Genomic DNA, 20,323 nt, shown 5'->3' on the forward strand with positions numbered 1-20,323 from the left:
TTGTATTTTGCACACAATTTTTTAGCTACCTTCAAATGGAGCACCTCTAATTTTTTAGAGAATATATTATTTGCCAAGATAAAATCCGCCAAAATCAGTCTTGTCTTAGCAAGTACTAACCTCGCCCACCCACCCTCTTCTTATTCTAACCACAAATTTTATTCATGTACAGTATAAATTGCCCTTTCATTCAAAGCGAATAAAATTTTTATTGGACACGTAAACTCCGAAACTGCTGGACCAATTGATTTTACAAGTTACATAGGGGCAAAATCAATCCTATATCAGAAAGTGCTAGCCCCGCCCACCCGCCCCTACTTTCTCAGAGTTTATGTCATCTGCCAAAATCAGTCTTATCTTAGCAAGTACTTGCCCCGCCCACCCGCCCCTATCCTCTCCGAGGGTATGTCATTTGCCAAAAATAAGACTTATTCTAGCAAGTACTAGCAAGTAGTACCCTCTGAGGAAATAAAGGGCGGGTGGGCGGAGCTAGTACGGGCTAACGTAAGTCTTGTTTTGGCAAATGGGATATCCTTTGAAAAAATATGGGGCAGATGGGTGGGGCTAGTACTTGGTAAGGTAAAACTGCTTTTGGCAAATGACATCCTGTAAGAAAAGAGAGGGTGGGTGGGTGGGGTTAGTACCTGGTAAGATAAGACTGATTTTGGCAAATGATATACCCTCTAAGAACGTAAAGGGTGGGTGGGCGGGAGTAGTACTTGATAAGATAAGACTTATTTCAGCAAATGACGTCCTCTTTTAAGATAAAACGGATTTTGCGCCTATTAATCTTGTAAAAATAGAGAATTGTATTTTTCACACAATTTTTTAGCTACCTTCAAATGGAACACCTCTATTTTTTTAGAGAATATATCATTTGCCAACATAAGATCCGCCAAAATTGGTCTTGTTTTAGTAAGTACTAACCGCGCCCACCCACCCTCTTCTTATTCTAACGAGAAATTTTATTCCAGTACAGTATAAGTTCCCCTTTCATTCAGAGCAAATACAATCTTTATGAGACACGTAATCTCCGAAACTGCTGGACCGATTGATTTTTCTAATTTAATAGGGACAAAATCAATCATATCTTAGCAAGTGCTAGCCCCGCCCACCCGCCCCTACTTTCTCAGAGTTTTGTCATCTGCCAAAATCAGTCTTATCTTAGCAACTGCTAGTTCCACCCACCCGCCCCTATCCTATCCTATCAGAGGATATGTCATTTGCCAAAATAAGACGTATCTTAAGCAAATACGCCCTAATAACATCCTCTGAGAAAATAAAGGGCGGGTGGGCGGGGCTAGTACTTGCTTACATAAGTCTTGTTCTGGCAAATGACATATCCTTTAAGAAAATAGGGAGCGGGTGGGTGGGGCTAGTACTTGGTAAGATAAAACTGTTTTTGGCAAATGACATATCCTGTAAGAAAAGAGAGGGTGGGTGGGTGGGGCTAGTACCTGGTAAGATAAGACTGATTTTGGCAAATGACATACCCCCTAAGAACGTCAAGGGTGGGTGGGCAGGGCTAGTACTTGCTAAGATAAGACTTATTTCAGCAAATGAAATCATCTGAGAAAATAGGGGGTGGGTGGGCGGTCCTAGTTATTTGTGAAATTTAAAGGTGTTAAATTGCAAATTTCCATAGTAACGAGTTAAATTCCTAAATTTACCCGAAATGTGCAAAACATGACAAGTTTTTACTTAGGGGTCCTTATAAAAAAATAAAATTCGCGAAATCAAATTTTATAAGTTTTTGAAAAACCAGATATGTTTAATTGTACTTCAGAAGCGAGCCAATAGTAATGAGAGAGACAGGAAAAAATACATAATAAAATTTCTTCATCTAACTTATTAACTAAAAAAAAGAATTAATAGATCTTATCCTCTTTTATCTTATTTAATAACATAAAATTAAAAAAATAATAATAAAAAAAATGAAATAAGAGTTTTAATTAAAGACAGAAAAATGTATTAAAATTTGGACACCAGGGCAGGTATTAATGTGGAAAAAAATAAGAATCAAAAAATTCTAGAAAATTTTCCAAAACGAGTTTATTCTAATGCAGTATTGCAGGTAAGCATTTAAATAAAGAAAAGAAAAAGGTGTGTTAAAGAAGCAGTAGATGAAGTAAAATAAAAGGAATTAGATAATGTTTAAAATGGATTTTGTACAGAATTAAACACAAAATAAAACGATTTATAAACAAGAATATACAGGGTCATTATAAAATATTGTAGTCAACTCACCTATGAAAAACAAATGAAATTTTTCTCGTGCCGCTAATCACCAAAATGATTTGAACTGTTTTGAAATGTCACGAACGTCCAAACAAATCTGTCAGATGTGTCAAAAATTGAAATGCCCGGTTCGCGGTTTAATTTCATTTTAAATACACGAAAATACGCCAGAGCATTAAGGGTTGCAATGTTGTCGAGCAATTGTGAACGCTACTGGAACTGCATGGCTAATTGGCTACTGCAACATATTTGAATTTGACCTTCAAAAATTGTAAATTGTCAGAAAAGCGTTGAAGGCATGTTGAAGGGCTTTGTCATGAATTACACATTGGAAAGTCGATTGGAGTTGAATAGAATAAATCGTCTGGTCTGTTTTACAAAGAAACAACAATTTTTCAAATAATGAAATCCAAAAAGTGAGGTTAAATTTGTCGAAACCACTGAACACGGTAATTAATAAAAAAATACATTTTTATAGGTTCTCTGAAGGTAAAAATTGTGAAAAATCACGTAATAGATAATGACAGAGCAAGTCTTATTACAATTAAAGCACAGTACCACTGTTTTAAAATGACAGTGAGTAGTTTTTGCGGTAAAACTTTACAAAAGGCACTTCTTGATTTCGCACAAACTGTTTGCATACACAACTCTTCAACAGCACCTCCTGATCACGTTCCTCGTCTTCAAATGTTGTCAAATGCTTCCTTCTGCCACAAAGAAATTGATAAATTTCCTGTTTGTACACTTTACTCGGAAGCTGTCCCTAACATAACGTAACTATTGTTAGTCACCAACACGCGGGTAATGTCGGGTGTTTAATGGACACACTGCACCCCATTACAAACATACCCCTAAACGTGGAACTTCTTACTCCATAGATCATTTAGTTATTGGAACTCGTGCGAGTTAAATTGCATGTGTAGTTGGTTTTCTACATTTGGCGCAACTAATAGTGTGGAAACCATAGGGCGAACACTAAATATATTTTTTTGTGACACAAGGAAGCATTTGCACAACTTTTGTAAGTGAGGAACGTGATCAGCCGGTGCTGTAGAAGAGTTTTGTGCAAAATCGCGAAGTGCCTTTTGTAAAGGTTCACCGTTTTGGTATTAAATAATTTTGCTAAAATTGTAATCACGCGAAAGTTCAGTTTGTAAATTGTAAGGAATCGTCAAAACATTGTGCAGACGTGGTTTGTAAGCAGTGCTTTTCTCTTGAAATACCACAACTGAAAGCCTTCATCTTTGTTCCTACAATAGGTGAAAACTGCCATGTCCAAGCATTATCTTCAGCTTTGCAGTTTCTAGATATATGAAACATGCGAGATCTGTATAACAGGAATGTCAAAGAAGTTCTACCCAAAACACGCCCACATGGTCATCCTAATATCAAGATTTTTCAAAATTCCTATAATAAAAAAGATGAAACAATAAAGTTTCAGGAGCATAGTGTTAAAGATTTCTGTAGATGATTAAGAAACCTCTTGAAATAACAGAATGTTTAATAAAGATTTTTAACCTTCCTAATAGTAAAGTTACAATTATTACTAAACAGTAAGTTGAAATTTTAAATTAAGAGAGAATGCAACTACCACAGAAAGAAAAGTGAAAGTTACTGATGATAAAAAACTTTACTACAGTACCTACATACACTTTTTCCATCCAGTTTTGTTTATTGAAATGTAAAATACACATGTATGTTGTAATAACCCAAACATTCCGCCAAAATTGGAACATGCGCATAAAATTTGAAAACCCGCGAAAATTTCGAAAAGTAGCCATGAACTGTGATCGTCAACAAAATGGGGACCCTACGTTGTGTTTTGAATGGCGGAATGCGTTCGGATACAAATTGGCGCAATGAGGAGCGGGAAGAGTGTAGGAAGTCAAAGTCAGCGCTGAAAGGGAACATCTTTTATTCAATTTTGGTAAAAAGAGATTTGAACTGAAATAGAATATTTAAGTTTACACATATAACAAAACAATTGGCTGAAAGTTGGTTCCTCTTAAAAGAGAGGACAAAAGCTGTGAAATAAACTTGATGAGCATATTTTCCCAGCTGCAAAACCGCTCCATCTTTTATGAAAACAATTATAAATTTAGTTATAATATTTTCAAAATCCTAGCAGTGACATACAATGAAAAAAAAAACAGTTCGCGAAAGCTCTAGCTAAAGTAATTGGATGGCAATGCCACAGTTGTCATAGTGGCGTGTTAGAAATTCTTATCTTTTCAGTCAGCAGATAACAGAAACATAATTTAATTCAATAAATTTAGAAACAGGGGGTGTGTAGCGCTAGCGGTTCTAGACCTTGTCTTTTGACCGTCTTTTCGCTCTAACCAGCTACGTACAACCAAGCCACTGTGCCACCCCAAACGTCACGCTATCTCCATCCTGTGTTCGCCGGCGCCCGAGGCAGCGGCGGCAAGTATTATCCCGTAACTTTACTCCATCCACCGCGGGACACACGACACTGGCTCCCACCACTAAAGTTTCCTTTACCAGCAAGACACCCTTCGCATATCCCGTGTTGGCGGCATTCGGTATTGCGAGAAAAACAGTCATACGAATGAAAGAAAAATCATCAATTTGAATTTGGGCCGCTCCCCGCTCTCGCCAAACAACCCCGAACATTTTCTGATTAGACAAATTTTAGTTTTAATATCTTTGAAACTTGAAGAACTATCAAACCCAAACTAAAATTGTGGATATTGCAACAAAGTTTAAGTACGCCACATTTGTCAAGGACTTTTACCCAATCGAGAATTAATTCGTTAAAATGTGAATGAAACGGAAAACGCCCAGCGTTCTTACCGCCCCAAACGTTCCTCCCTCCGCGAGCGAAGAAGCGATTCTCAGCCCCACGGAAGACGGCAGCGGTGGTTGGCGGCCCCAACGACAAGGGGGAAAAGTCCAGGTGACAGTCGGGGTGAAAACACAATGAATAAACTGAAACAATAAAACACAGACAGAAAGCGCTCTGTACACAATTGTAAATACAACCTCTTGTCTGATGGGTGTTAAAAAACTAACTGCCGCCACCGGCTCTTCGCGCCGTCCACGCCACAATCTCCACACCTTCTTGCTTACACAGCGTCTTCGTCGCCGTCGTCGGTTGGGCGCGCTTTTCTTTAAATTTAAATACAAAGTAGGCCACTACAATGTAGTTTATAAAAGATGTTGAAAATGTTGTCCATTTTCCCGCAAACACAAAGCCACTCTTCTTTTTTTATTTTCAAAAATGTCCTGCAATACTTCTTCATTGAGATTTTCATTACAAAAACGTGTAATTTTATCCATTAATTCTTCCAATGTGTGGATTCTGTTCTTATAAATGCTGTCTTTCATCCATCCAAACACTGAAAAATCAAGTGGAGTCAAGTCAGGAGATCGGGGGGGCCACTCTGGATTGGCTCTTAAACTTATTATGCGGTCATCATAAAATTCTTCCAAATATCTTAAATTTTCTCTTGTCGTATGAGCTGTAGCACCATCTTGCTGAAAATAACCAGACTCTAATTCTTCAGGCAATAACTGATTCACAAATACATCCAAAATTTGCTCCCTGTATCTCGCCGCATTAATTGTGTCTTGAAAAAATATCGGGCCTATGAATCGTCGTCTGGAAACAGCTAACCACACACCGACCTTCATTGCGTGTAATGGTGTTTCTTCAAAAGCGTGAGGATTTTCTGTACTCCAAATTCTGAAGTTCTGTGAGTTGACATAGCCAGACAGATGAAACCAGGCTTCATCAGAAAAGAACGACAAATCAAGAATCCTGTTATCGTCCAAATTAGCTTGAAACCAATGACAATACTGGACGCGGCGAGGAAAATCTGCTGGTTGCAGCTCCTGAACCAACGAAATCTTATATGGATGCATATGTAACTTCTTTTTTACGACTTTCTGGCACGTGCTGTATGGTACTCCGGACTGTAAAGACAGTTTTGACAAAGATTTCTTCGGACTTTGCTCCATTCTCGTCCTTAAATCGTCAACAACGTCTTCACTAACTTCAGGTCTCCCCGTCGGTTTTCCCTTACAGACGCTACCAGTGTCGTTAAATCTTGCCACTATTCGCCGTATGTGTGTCTTCAAAGATTCTTCCTCGATGACAACAGGATATTTCACCAGATACTCGTCTTTACAGGCATCCACAGAGTACACCCAGTCTCCATACTCATTTAACACCCCATTACGGTAATAGGACATCACTATGAAGGTGTTTTGCTCTAAAGAATAACCCATCCTAATTCTTAACCTAAAAAAGTCATTTGTAACACTGACTATTCCTCTGTGTTCATTACCTGAGATTATTCGACAATGATCTGTAGTTTTGATAAAAACTGTTTTTTGAGACACTTAAAGTTCGAATAAAGGGGAAGACAGCAAATGATAACAACAAGACAAGTCGATTAACGCACAAAATGTGGGAAAACGCACCAGTAATCAGCAGAAACGAAAAAATTGTTGACATCCGACAGAATCTGATGAAGCGTTGGCGCCGAAACAGTGTAGCCACTAATGTGGCGTAAAAAATAAAAATTCCAATATTAGTGTAATCCTTTCCACAAAACTGAAAAAGGCGGCACATAATGTCACCAAAATCATGGCCTTCTTCGACTACAATATTTTATAATGACCCTGTATAATCATTTAAGTATTTTTTGGAAAAAACGTCATTTTCTTCTCTTTTGAATGAAAAATCGAAAGAAAAAAATTGTCTGATATACACACATAAGGAAAAAATACACAAAGAATAAAATAAAATACCTACAAAATATGTAACAGAAAAACGTTAAAAAAATGTTTGATAACTGTTTTTTGTGTGGATATTTTGTGTATTTCTTGTGCATGGAAAATGCTGTTTAAATTATACAAAATAACATACTCCTATACTTGCGGGTTATGAATTCGCCTTGAATTTTTACCACACGCAATTGTATAATATGTATAATACATAAAGTGGAACCTTTTTTTTTATAATGTAATTTTGTATTTTTACTAGATTTCTTTCAATTTATCGTCTACTTACAAAAAAAATATAATCGCCACAGTCATTAGTCATGACACTAACAGCCAAGATATTATGTCACAGGGCTAAAAGTAGAGTAGTAAATTGTGAAGTTTGAAGGTATTTTCTATCGGTAAAAAATTTACGATGTACTTAGAAGTGAACTAGAGACCGATACAAACACAAGTACGTATTATACACATAATAAAAACCCAGCATAAAGAATGTGTCGATCTTCCCGTCACGCCCCCCTCGCCATTTGTTCCCCCGTAAAACTTCTGCACCGCATTACAGTAATTATTATTACCGACTTTATTTTCGCTTACCGCGAAGTTGTGGTCTATCGACTTTAGTAGGTTTTAAATATGCATGGAACAGTTAAAGCACGTTTAAGGGTTTCGTATTTAATTATTTTCCGAGAGCTCCGATACGTCGAAAAACAAGAGAAAAAAATCCCTAAAACCAACCCTGGCTGTTATCTACGCGAAGGTGTGAACGAGATTCCCAGAAGCGTTTAGGCCGTTTAATAAATAGTTATCGGTGCCTCGGGGTGAGAGTATCGTCCGAGTCGCCGCTAATGGTTCATTCTAACCAATTGGTCTTCTGCTTCTGGAGATAACGGCTGTCTTCGGACGGAATTTATTGCCGAGGCTACTGTGCTGCTCCCAGGAAATTAATTTAAAACGACGTGATCGCCGCCGCCGATTTAATTGCATTGTTTGTCTTCGTCATGTATTGGGGGTGGCGGCGGAGGCGGGAAAATTGGGGAAAGGGCACTGGTAGGGCGGTAGATAAAGCGAAAGCGGCCGCTTCTTAAACAAAAGATGTTTTTATTGTTTTTAATTTCCGAAACTAGTGAACCGATTACTTTGAAAACGTAGCACAATATTTTATTATTTGTTTAAAAAATTGACCTTTTCAACTAATTAACCAGGTATTAATCAACTGTCGTGAGAACATTATTGGATAGCAAGTTCGAGTACATACCAAATGGGATTGATGGTGATAAATTATTTATAGACAAGATCTTCCATTAGTTTTCTCGTTGAAATCAATGAGCATTATTTATGTCTGAAGAGATTATTCCCTATTTTATTGTCCGTTTAATCTAAAAAACTGAATTTTCAATTACAGCAAAGCAAGTGACAGGTATATCCAGATAGTTTACAACTCAACTGACTCGTATTGTGTTTAATGGGTGCTTGTAGAGAAACTGCTACGGTGGGTGACCTTTCTCATTAGAAATACCAAGTGTATTTCTTTTTCCCGATAAACTGGTAATTTTTATACTTTCAAAAATATTTAATCATGTCAATATAGGTAACGTTTAATACAAACAGAATTATAAAACTGTTTATATACAGGGTGTTTATTGTTCAGTGAAATACGTAATTTAATGACGTCAAAAATATATATTAAGGCACGAAAAAAAAAACTGGCGGCTGCATTCAAGGTAGCTTTGATTTGGCGAATCTCAGCCTTTTTATTTCGAAAATTAATCGCCTCAGCTTGACACCAAAGCCCTCGTCGACCCTTGCATCGCACAATCGTCTATGACTGTCGAAATTCCATTCACAATAATAAAGTCAGTCGTTTAAATAATATTTTGCCGTCCTTTATGTCCCGGCCAGCATTCACGCATATGCCCATTAACTGTTCCACTATTTAGCTTCATTATGACACTTTGCGGCCGAATAAATCCACTTTCAACAACGTCTTCATAGCCAACAATAAAATTCCCTCGAATACACGAACAAAACATAATTTATGTTGCGATTTGCGACCTCAAACTGCCCCACAATGAAGTCGCACTTTTTCTCAAATAAAGACGTCATAATATCGACTCATTCATTCGCTTTGCTCTCCATTCACCTACACCTTGAAAAGCACAGCGTGGACACGAAAAAACGTCAAAAACCGAAATTAATGGCATCGGCGGCCCATGGGAATTGCATTCAGAGAAAAATTTCATACGTGAGGGTTAATGAGATTAATGGGGGTGGCGGTCTGGAGTGGCGAAAAGTCGTGTAAAATGGACGGAAATGGCGCTGTTATCTGTAACATGCTGTACTAAAACACTGAGTGGGACTCTATTTGAAAATAGTTTGTGTAATTTCCGTTCTCGAGCCACTTGTTATAATGTAATAATATAACGGCAGATAAAGCTCCTCTCCCTCGGAATAAGGGGGAGGGTTGATCTACACTGCTAAAACGCGAAAGGAGAAGGCACGAAATGGGCACGAAACGAACAAAACTTAGTTAACGCAGTTTGGAGCCTATTTTTTTATAATTTCGTGATCATTGATCTATTAAATAAACCAAGCCCTCCTACAACTTTCATTTCGAGTTCTCTTCCTGTATCAATTAGTTCGTGTTGAGTTTTCGTAAAGTGATGAAAAAGTGTAAAAGTTCTCTTTTCTTTAGAGGTATGTGATGACTAAGTTTTACAAAAAAATTTAGAACAATGTCTAATTTGTTATGCAAGTTTTACCAAAAATTTTAGGGCCTGTTGTGGCTTTTTTTAGACTAAAATCCCCTCTTTACACATTACGTCATCAGGACAGTGTTGCTCGAAATTAACCTTGAACCAAGCTGTTGGAGTAAAGGTTTAAATGTTGATGTTGGATTATTTTTTCACCACACTGAAAATGTACCAGCAACAACGCGGAAGACCGTGGGCCACTACTCCCAAGCGAGGTAAAGGAAAGTGGTTGTAACCAGTAACAAGAATCAATTACAGCTTTGTAAGATCGGTCAAATTCCGCCAATAAATTAAACAAACTACTTATATGAAATTGTTGTATTATAGTCTTACTTTAATATTTTTATTATAGCAGAAATTTAACCAATAATGCGGACGATTATTTTAGGATAGTGAAAACTTGTGTGGCGAAACAGCGTTAAATTTAAATCTGTTTTGTAATAAACTCCCCACGAAGTAACTTTTTATACAAAAAACTGCAACACGACATGTGTCACAGAAATAAAGTTTAAATGAAATCACAAACTAACCCTAAAAGTCACCATGACTATAATTTTTCAAATTTATGGCTAAATGTACACTTGTAATTGTCCAATATCTTATTAATTTGAGAAAAATCAAAGTGAAGCACCAGTGTTTCATCTTTTATTACTCACACTTGCCGAGCGTAAATTAACACACATGAAATGGCCTGAAGTCGAAAAAGTCGAGTCTGGGAATTCGCCAACACTGTTCGAAAGAAGCAAAGACGAAAAAGCTTCTAATTCTCTGTTACCACGAATTTTGAACACATAAATCTGCTCTCGTTAGTAGTTAGGTGTAGTGCCAAAAATGCATATTTTTTGGTACATAGTTCTGATAATATGATTGTATTAATAAATCTTTAGCACAAGTGTTCACGAGTGTCACCCAGACACAAAAGAACGACCAGCGACTTATTTTCGTGCAATCATTTAGTAAAGTTAGTCCTGTCAATTTTAGACCACTTTATTAGTCCTAAAAACCACCAAGCGATTTATAATCCTTTCATTCCACAATTTTAGAGCGAAGATGATAATTTACGAGCGCGTGTAAACTGCCAACTGATAATTTTCCTCCAATGAAAATTTTAAAACTATTTTATTAGCTAGTTTACAAGTTTAGTTAGGGCAGTGAGCCAAATGATACTAATTAATAATAAAGGCTAATGTCTTCCGCTTACAGATGTGTTTAGAAAAAGTGAAAGGGTGTCAAAACAACTGTCGAAAAAATCTAATTATATTTTTTATCTTAACCATAATAATGGTAATAAATTATTTCGGTGTGAATTACCGGTGGTCAAACGTCAAACATGTGTTTGCGCAGAAACGTGAAGAGAGAAGGTCAAGATTATCACGATTAATTCCACAATTAGCACTAAATTTATACCAAATATACGATTTCTTAATTTTTGTTTCATAAAATGCAGCTGTTTTAAGGATATACTTTTTGGTTTTTATTAATTCACAGAAATGTTAAAACTTCTTTATTTGACACAATAGAGAGGTCAGGTCAGGTCAGATGAGGTCAAGTCAACTTAAGCAGTAATGTTTTTATGCATACAATACATTTCTTTTTATACAAAAAGAGACTGCAAATTAATCACAATAAAAAAAAAGATGACATAGTTACCTTTGAAAATAATTTTAATTTGATAGGTAAGGTGTTTCGTGCAAAAATGACAAAAAAGACACTAGAGGCTCCAAAGCATTTTCAAATTCTTTCCAAACAGGAATACCTAGAACTTCTAGATTGTTTTAAAAAAAACAACGTGGTCTCGAAATTAAAAAACAAAAACACATCAGGTCAGAATTTTCCAAAAACAGAACACCAAAATTGTTTTAAATAATTTACAAAAAAAAATTCCATGGGCTCTTGTAAATCATGAAAATTTTGAAAAAATATAGAAATCTCGAACCACGAAACCTTGAGAAATTCTAATTAATCAAGATTTCTAGAAAAGTCTTGAGAATCCTTGAGACACTTTAAGAAATTTGCACAAATGCTGAGAAATCTTCCAGAAATCTCGAGGAATTTTCGGAGAAATGCCAGAGAAATCCGGAAAAATCTCGAAATCTGGAAACGTTTGGAAATGTTGAAAAATCCTGAGAAGTGTTGAGAAATCTTAAGAAATCCTGGAAAATATTAAAAATTCCCGAGAAAACTTGAGCAATTTTGAAAACTTGAAATTTCGAAATCTGGAAACATCGAAACTTCGAAAAACTTTGGGAAACATCGAGAAGTTTTGAAAAACTTCGATAAACCGCGAGAAATCACGTACAATTCTTGAGAAATCTCAAAGAATCTTGACAAATCTTGAGAAATATTTTTAGAAGGTATCCGTCTTATCTTAGCAGGTACTAGAAGCCGCCCACCCACCCTCTCTTTTCTTAGAGGGTATGACATTTTCCAAAATCAGTTTTCTCTTAGCAGTTACTAGCTACGATAAGACTGATTTTGGCACCTGACATATTCTCTAAGAAAAGAAAGGGTGGGTGGGCGAGGCTAGTACCTGCTAAGATAAGACTGATTTTCGCAAATCACATACCTTCCAATAAGAGAGAGGGTGGGTGGGCGGGATAGGAAATCTTGAAGAAATCTTGAGGAATTTTCGAAGAAATATTAGAGAAATCTTGAGAAATCTCGTAAACTGTAAACTTTAAGAAATCCTGAAAAATTCTAAGAAGTGTCGAGAAACCTCAAGAATGTCGCGAAGAAATCTCGAAATCGCGAAATCTGGAAACGTTTAGAAATGTTGAAAAATCTTGGAAACTTGAAATTTCGAAATCTGGAAATCCCGGAATTGAGAAATCTCGAAACTTCGAAAAACATTGAGAACCCTCGAGAAATTTGGAAAATCTAGATAAACCGCAAGAAATCTCGTAGAATTCTTATGAAATCTCAAAGAATCTTGAGAAATCTTGAGAAATATTTTTAGAGGGTCTTATCTTAGCAGGTACTAGTCCTGCCCACCCATCCTCTCTTTTCTTAGAGGGTATGTCATTTTCCAAAATCAGTTTTATCTTAGCAGTTACTATCTAGGATAAGACTGATTTTGGCACATGACATATCCTCTAAGAAAATAGAGGGTGGGTGGGCGGGGCTAGTACCTGCTACGATAAGACTGATATTCGCAGATGACATATCCTCTAATAAGTGAGATAATTTTCGGAGAAATCTCAGAGAAATCTTGCGAAGTGTGGAGAAACCTCAAGAATGTCTCCAAGAAATCTTGAGAAATCTAGAAATCTCGAAATCTAGAAACGTCTAGAAATATTGAGAAATCTAGAGAAATTCTGGGAAATCTTAAAAAAATCCCGAGAAAACTTGTAAATCGTAAAAATTTTTAAAAAATATAGAAACCTTGAACCACGAAACCTTGAAAAATTCTAAGAAATCAAGATTTATAGAGGAGTCTTGGGAAACCTTGAGACACTTTAAGAAATTTGAAAACATCCGGAGATATTTTTAGAAATCTTGAGGAAATCTTGAGGAATTTTCGAATCCTGAAAAATCCTAAGAAGTGTCTAGAAACCTCAAGAATGTCTTTAACCAATCTTGAGAAATCTCGCAATCTCGAAATCTGGAAAGGTTTAGAAATGTTGAAAAATTCTGAGAAATGTTGAGAAATCTTGGAAACTTGAAATTTCGAAACTTCGAAAAACCTTGAGAAACCTCGAGAAATTTTGAAAAACCTCGATAAACCGCGAGAAATCTCGTGGAATTCTTGAGAAATCTCAAAGAATCTTCGGAAATTTTGAGAAATATTTTTAGAGGGTATCTCATTTGCCGCAATCAGTCTTAGCAGGTAGTAGCCCTGCCCACCCACCCTCTCATTTCTTAGAAAGTATGTCATTTGCCAAGATCAATTTTATTTTAGCAAGTACTAACCCCACCCACCCGCCCTGTCTTTTCTTAGAGAGCATGTCATTTTCCAAAATCAGTTTTATCTTAGCAGTTACTAGCTAGAATAAGACTGATTTTGGTACACCTAGAACCCCAAGATTGTTTTAAATTTTTCTAAAAAAAAATACGTGGTCTAAAAATTAAAAAACAAAAACAGGTCAGGTCAGAATTTTCCAAAAAAACAGAACACCAAAGTCCCCCAAAATTGTCTTAAGTAATTTACAAAAAAAAAATCTCCATGGGCTCTTGTAAATCGTGAAAACTTTGAAAAAATATAGAAATCTGGAACCACGAAACCTTGAGAAATTCTAAGAAATCATCATTTCTAGAGAAGTCTAAGAATCCTTGAGACACTTTAAGAAATTTGAAGCAATTCTGGGAAATCTTGAGAAATCTTCAGGAAATCTTTAGAAATTTTTGGAGAAATCTCAGAAAAACCTTGAGAAATCTCGTAACCTGTAACCTTTAAGAAATTCTGAAAAATCCTGAGAGATCCTGAGAAGCATCGAGAAACCTCCAGAATGTCTCGAAAAAATCTTGAGAAATCTCGAAATTTTGAAACCTGGAAACGTCTAGAAATATTGAGGAATCCTAAGAAATGTTGAGAAATCTTAGGAAATTGTGAAATCTTAAAAAAATGCCGAAAAAACTTGAGAAATCTTGGAAATCTCGGAATTTAGAAATCTCGAAACTTCGAAAAACCTTGAGGAACCTCGAGAAATTTTGAAAAACCTCGATAAATTGCGAGAAATCTTGTAGAATTCTTGAGAAATCTCAAAGAGTCTTGAGAAATGTTGAGAAATATTTTTAAAAGATATCTCATTTGTCAAAATCAGACTTAGCAGGTACTAGCCCGGCCCTCCTACGCTCTCTTTTCAAAGAAGATATGTCATTTGCCAAAATTAGTCTTATTTTAGCAGGTACTATCCCCGCCCACCCACCCTCTCTTTTCTTAGAGGGTATATCATTTTCCAAAATCAGAGTTATCTTAGCAGTTACTAGCTAGGATAAGACTGATTTTGACACATGACATATCCTCTAAGAAAAGAGAGGGTGGGTGGGCGGGACTAGTACCTGCTGAGATAAGACTGATTTTGACAAATGAGATACTCTCTAAGGAAAGAGAGGTGGGTGCGGCTAGAATTAGTTACGACTAATTTTGGCCAATGACGTATCCTGTAAGAAATTTAATTAAATTATTATAAAAAAGACACTAGAGGCTCCACAGCACTTTCAAATTCTTTCCAAACAGGAATATCTAGAACCTCAAGATTGTTTTAAATAATTTTCAAAAAAAATACCCATTCGCTCTTGTAAATCGCAAAAATTTTGAAAAAATATAGAAATCTCGAATCACGAAACCTTGAAAAATTCTAAGAAATCAAGATTTCTAGAAAAGTCTTGAGAATCCTTGAGACAACTTTCAGAAATTTTAAGAAATCCTGAGAAATCTTGAAAAATCTTGAGAAATCTTGAGAAATCTTGAGGAAATCTCGAAGAATTTTCGAAGAAATGTCAGAGAAATCTTGAGAAAACTCGTAACCTGTAAACTTTAAGAAATCCTGAAAAATCCTGAGAAGTGTCGAGAAACCTCAAGAATGTCACGAAGAAATTTTGAGAAATCTCGAAATCTCGAAATCTGGAAACGTTTAGAAAATGTTGAAAAATCCTGAGAAATGTTGAGAAATCTTGGAAACTTGAAATTTCGAAATCTGGAAATCTCGGAATTTAGAAATCTCGAAACTTCGAAAAACCTTGAGAAACCTCAAAAATTTTGAAAAACCTCGACAAACCGCGAGAAATCTCGTAGAATCCTTGAGAAATCTCAAATAATCTTGAGAAATCTTGTTAAACATTTTTAGAGGGTATTTCATTTGCCGAAATCAGTCTTAGCAGATACTAGCTCCGCCCACCCACCCTCTCTTTTCTTAGAGTGTATGTCATTTCCCAAAAACAGTTTTATCTTAGCAGTTACTAGCTAGAATAAGACTGATTTTGGTACACCAAGAACCTCAAAATTGTTTTAAATTTTTCTAAAAAAAATACATGGTCTAAAAATTAAAAAACAAAAACAGGTCAGGTCAGAATTTTCCAAAAACAGAACACCAACGTCCCCCAGAATTGTTTTAAATAATTTACAAAATAAATCTCCATGGGCTCTTGTGCATCGTGAAAATTTTGAAAAAATATAGAAATCATAATTTCTACAGAAGTCTTAAGAATCCTTGACACACTTTAAGAAATTTGAAGCAATCCTGAGAAATCTTGAGAAATCTTCAAGAAATCTTTTGGAATTTTCGGAGAAATCTCAGAAAAAGCTTGATAAATCTCGTAACCTGTAAACTTTAAGAAATCCCGAAAAATCCTGAGAAATCCTGAGAAGTATAGAGAAACCTCCAGAATATCTCGAAGAAATCTCGAAAAATCTCGAAATCTCGAAATCTGGAAACGTTTAGAAATGTTGAAAAATCCTGAAAAATGTTGAGAAATGTTGAGAAATTCTGGAAAATCTTAAAAATTCCCGAAAAGACTTGAGAAATCTTGGAAACTTGAAATTTCGAAATCTGGAAACCTCGGAATTTAGAAATGTCGAAACTTCGAAAAACCTTGAGAAACCTCGAGAAATTTTGAAAAACCTGGATAAATCGCGAGAAATCTTGTAGAATTCTTGAGGAATCTCGAAGAGTCTTGAGAAATGTTGCGAAATTATTTTATAAGATATCTCATTTGTCAAAATCAGACTTAGCAGGTACTAGCCCGACCCTCCTACACTCTCTTTTCTTAGAAGGTATGTCATTTGCCAAAATCAGTCTTATCTTAGCAGTTACTAGCTAGAATAAGACTGATTTTAGCACACCTAGAACCTCAAGATTGTATTAAATTTTTCTAAAAAAATATACGTGAGCAAAAAATTAAAAAATAAAAACAGGCCAGGTCAGAATTTTTCAAAAACAGAACACCAAAGTCCCCCAAAATTGTTTTAAATAATTTACAAAAAAAAATCTCCATGGGCTCTTGTGAATCGTGAAAATTTTGAAAAAATATAAAAATCTCGAACCACGAAACCTCGAAAAATTCTAAAAAATCAAGATTTCTCAAGAAGTCTTGAGAATCCTTGAGACACTAAGAAATTTTGAGAAATCTTTGGGAAATCTCGAGGAATTTTCGAAAAAATCGCAGAGAAATCTTGAGAAATCTCGTAACCTGTTAACTTCCAGAAATCCTGAAAAATCCTGAGAAATCCTGAAAAGTGTCGAGAAACTTCAAGAATGTCTCGAAGAAATCTTGAGAAATCTCGAAATCTGGAAACCTCTAGAGATGTTGAAAAATACTGAGAAATGTTGAGAAATCTTGAGAAATTTTAGGGAATTTTAAAAAAATCCCTAGAAAACTTGAGAAATCTTGGAAACTTGAAATTTCGAGATCTCTGATTTTGGCAAATGACATACCCTCTAAGAAAAGAGGGGGTGGATGGGCGGGGCTAGTATCTAGTAGGATAAGACTTTCAACAAATTCCTCCAACCTTTGCAACAAAGTGTTATTCCTCGACTTAGATAAATATTTCCGAACTATGAACCAAATTTACCTGTAGATTCCATCTAGTTCCAACAAGATAGAGCATCACCTCACTTCGGACTTCAAGGACGGCATTACTTGATTGAAACTTTCCTGAAAGGTGGATAGGACGAAGGGGAGCAGTTGAGTGGCCAGCTAGGTCACCCGATTTAACCCCCTTGAGTTTTTTCTGTGGGGTTATGTAAAAAATCTAGTTTATGTTAATAAACCAAAAACATCGAAGAACTTTAAGAAAGAATATTCAATGTAATTACTACTATTCCTCCTACCATTCTAACAGATTCATTTGAAAATTTTGTGCAACGTATTTACTATTGCCAGGAAATAAATGGAAAATATTTCTAACATTTATTGTAAAATTATTGTCTTGTATTTTCTGATTTTCAGTATATTTTATTTTGACAATTTATTTTACGAATGCACTATTTAAACGGAACATTTGACCACTAGTACTATTTAAATCAAAATCAAGTTAGCCCTGCATAAAATATACTGAAGTGTTTTAAAATAAAATGTCGTTTGTAACAAACTAGGAATATTTTTTTTTTGTATAGAATTCTCCGCAATAAGTAATCTAGTGGTGCTGGTCAATCTGATAAAACCTCCCTTCCTGTCCGCGTTAATAAGCCAACAGTCCCCATTCCCGCGATTACATTCTCGTTCGGGAAATCGTGATGGACGTAAAAGTGGTCGTTCCTGCGAACGGTGTAGCAGGAGCATGCAGGAGGAACGGGGCGGGAGTCGTGTGGTGAATAGAATATCGTTCCAACAGCAAGCCCTAAAAGCCCTGCCAACTTTCCAGTCGTCTGAATACAGAATCTGGTGGAGCGACGACGCTCCGACTCCTGCTACAAATGGCCGTGTGGATGGTAGGAAATTACGGGACTACTATCTTTCATTTTACGCCCCAAAATTTCTTATTCCAATTTCCTGTTCGCGTCTGTCAGTTGTTATGAGTCATTTTCTGATAAGAACTCGTAGCGCGACTATTATGCAATAGAACTATTACACAAAGAGCTTATCTCGCATTATATGTCATGCGGTGGGGAATTGGCGTTGCCAGCACTGTTTCTCGCTTCGGTTGGTGTGCCTGATTTGACGCCATTCTCAGGTGCCATTGTTCAGACGTGCACATTGTTTTCGACGGTTTTGTTCGAGGGCGTGCAAAAAACGATCGAGGGTAATGTAGCGGCGGAGGTGGATGTGCTGAACAACCCTTTGGGGATATTTCGCCGAAATTGCTCGGCTTTATAAACCTATAGGGAGGTGGCGAGACGACGCTCGAGCGGTTTAGGGCGCTTTGACATATGCTGCGTCACAAGATCGTGTGTAGCAAAAGTGACGGCGCGACTAAGTCAGTTGTACAAGTTCCTGAATCTCTCTCTGTGTCTGTCTGTCTGCCGTCTGTCCGGATTTTTATTAGACAGATCATCTTCGAAACTACCAGACCGACTGTTGTCAAATTTTGTACGTTTATTAATTTGATGACGTCTTCTCCAAAATTTTCAACATTAAATTTGTTTTTATTTTTATAAAATAAGATACTGTATGAATCTGAGTTTTGGAGAAAAAATCAAAATTGTGTTACCCTAGGCATCCAGTTTTTTGTAAAAAAAATACATTTTACAATTTAACTTACAAACTGCAAAACCGAATGCTCTGAAATCTTGTAAACATATTAAGGTTACCGTAAACACGATAAATCATTTATCAAAATTTATTCGTTTATCGCCTCACAAAAAAATGTTGATAACGTCATCACAACATTTTCTAATAGAAAAACTCCCTTGAAACAAACGCACAGCATGCTTCTTTACACTTACTTTAACATTACTACATATTTTTATTTTAACTTCTAAGAATTATCATAAGCAAATAAAATTCGCAAAATCAAACCATATAATTTTTCGAAAAGTCTGGATTTATTAATTTGCCTTTGACCAATTTTTTTATATAACAATTTTTAGTTTCATTTTCTATAATTTTCAATTTTTACATTTTTCTATGTTTCGGTTTAACAAGATTTCGTTTTTTTCAAATTTTCGTTATCTCGACTTTTTCGCGATGCAGTTTCTCAATTTTCCAATTTTTTGATATGACAATTTTTTATTTTTCGAATCTGCACTTTCTCGATTTTTAATTTTTCGATTTTTCAATTTTTCGTTTCCTCAATTTTTCAATGTTTCTTTCGATTTTATAATTTTTCATTAATCAGTTCTTCAAATTTTCAATCTCTGATTTTTCAATTCCTCGATTTTCCAATTTTTACATTTTTCAATTTTGCAAGTTTTGGATTTCTCATTTTTGTAATTTTCAATATTACGATTTTACAATATTTCATTTTTCAATTTGGAGTTTTTTGATTTCTAAGTTTCTTAATTTTTTTATCTTTCGATTTTTCAATTTTTTGTTTTTTCAATTTTTCAAGTTCGTGATTTGCAATTTTTAGATTTTTCAAAGTTCTCATCTTATGCTTTTTCAATTTTACAATTTTGATATTTTTCCATATTTTTTTTTTATTCTAAAAGTTAAAAAATCGAAAAATTGAAAAATCGAAAAACCAGAAAACTGCAAAAAATTGAAAAATCGGAAAACTGAAAAAACGGGAAACATCGAATTATCAAAACAATCGAAAAATAGATATAGGTATGAATAAATCGAGAAATTGAGAAATCAAACAATATTTCCAAGTCGAAAAATTGAAAAATCGAAATCCGAAAAATCGAGCAATATCGAAAAAATGAAGAATCCAGAAACTTAAAAGTTCCCAAAAATGAAATGTTGGAAATTTGAGAAATCTAAAATTCGAAAAGCGGAAAACCAAGAAATCGAAACAAATAATCGCAAAATCAAAAAACGTAAAACTTAAGAAATCGGAAAATTGAAAAATCAAAACTCGAATAAGTATCAAAAAAAAAATCGAAGAACTAAAAAATCGAAAATCCAAATTTAAAAAAATGCAAAAATTGAAAAACTGGAAAATTCAAGAATCGAAAGTCTAAAAAATGGAGAAATTGAAACATTCCAAAACTGAAATGACGAAAAATTGAAAAATCGAAATCCGAAAAATCGAGCAATATCGAAAA

At 35.4% G+C, this 20,323-nt stretch overlaps 1 protein-coding gene across 2 annotated transcripts; it reads right to left on the bottom strand.

Moving 5' to 3' along the window:
- Window positions 1–4,136: 4,136 nt before the first annotated feature.
- On the bottom strand, window positions 4,137–6,839 carry LOC135140347 (uncharacterized). Of its 2 annotated transcripts, XM_064070850.1 has the most exons (3): window positions 6,549–6,839; window positions 5,887–6,502; window positions 4,137–5,828 (listed from the first exon to the last, which is right to left on the bottom strand). In XM_064070850.1, exons 1-3 carry the CDS (start codon window positions 6,833–6,835, stop codon window positions 5,778–5,780), a joined length of 954 nt encoding a protein of 317 aa, XP_063926920.1. In that variant the 5' UTR covers window positions 6,836–6,839; the 3' UTR covers window positions 4,137–5,777. The 2 variants fall into 2 exon arrangements, with proteins under 2 accessions (XP_063926920.1, XP_063926912.1); XM_064070842.1 differs by having other exon boundaries at window positions 4,137–6,502.
- Between the last annotated feature and the right edge of the window lie 13,484 nt (window positions 6,840–20,323).

Source organism: Zophobas morio, unplaced genomic scaffold (genome assembly GCF_036711695.1).
Source record: "Zophobas morio isolate AGI-343-1 ecotype UQ-CSIRO unplaced genomic scaffold, CSIRO_AGI_Zmor_V1 ptg000004l, whole genome shotgun sequence".
Classification (NCBI taxonomy): Eukaryota; Metazoa; Arthropoda; class Insecta; order Coleoptera; family Tenebrionidae; genus Zophobas; species Zophobas morio.

Coding starts and splice junctions, on each gene's coding strand:
- LOC135140347 (XM_064070842.1), bottom strand. CDS start 6,835: ATGTGCCGCCTTTTTCAGTTTTGTGGAAAGGATTACACTAATATTGGA. Junction 6,503..6,548: donor TCATTGTCGAATAATCTCAG/GTAATGAACACA, acceptor TGACTTTTTTAG/GTTAAGAATTAGGATGGGTT.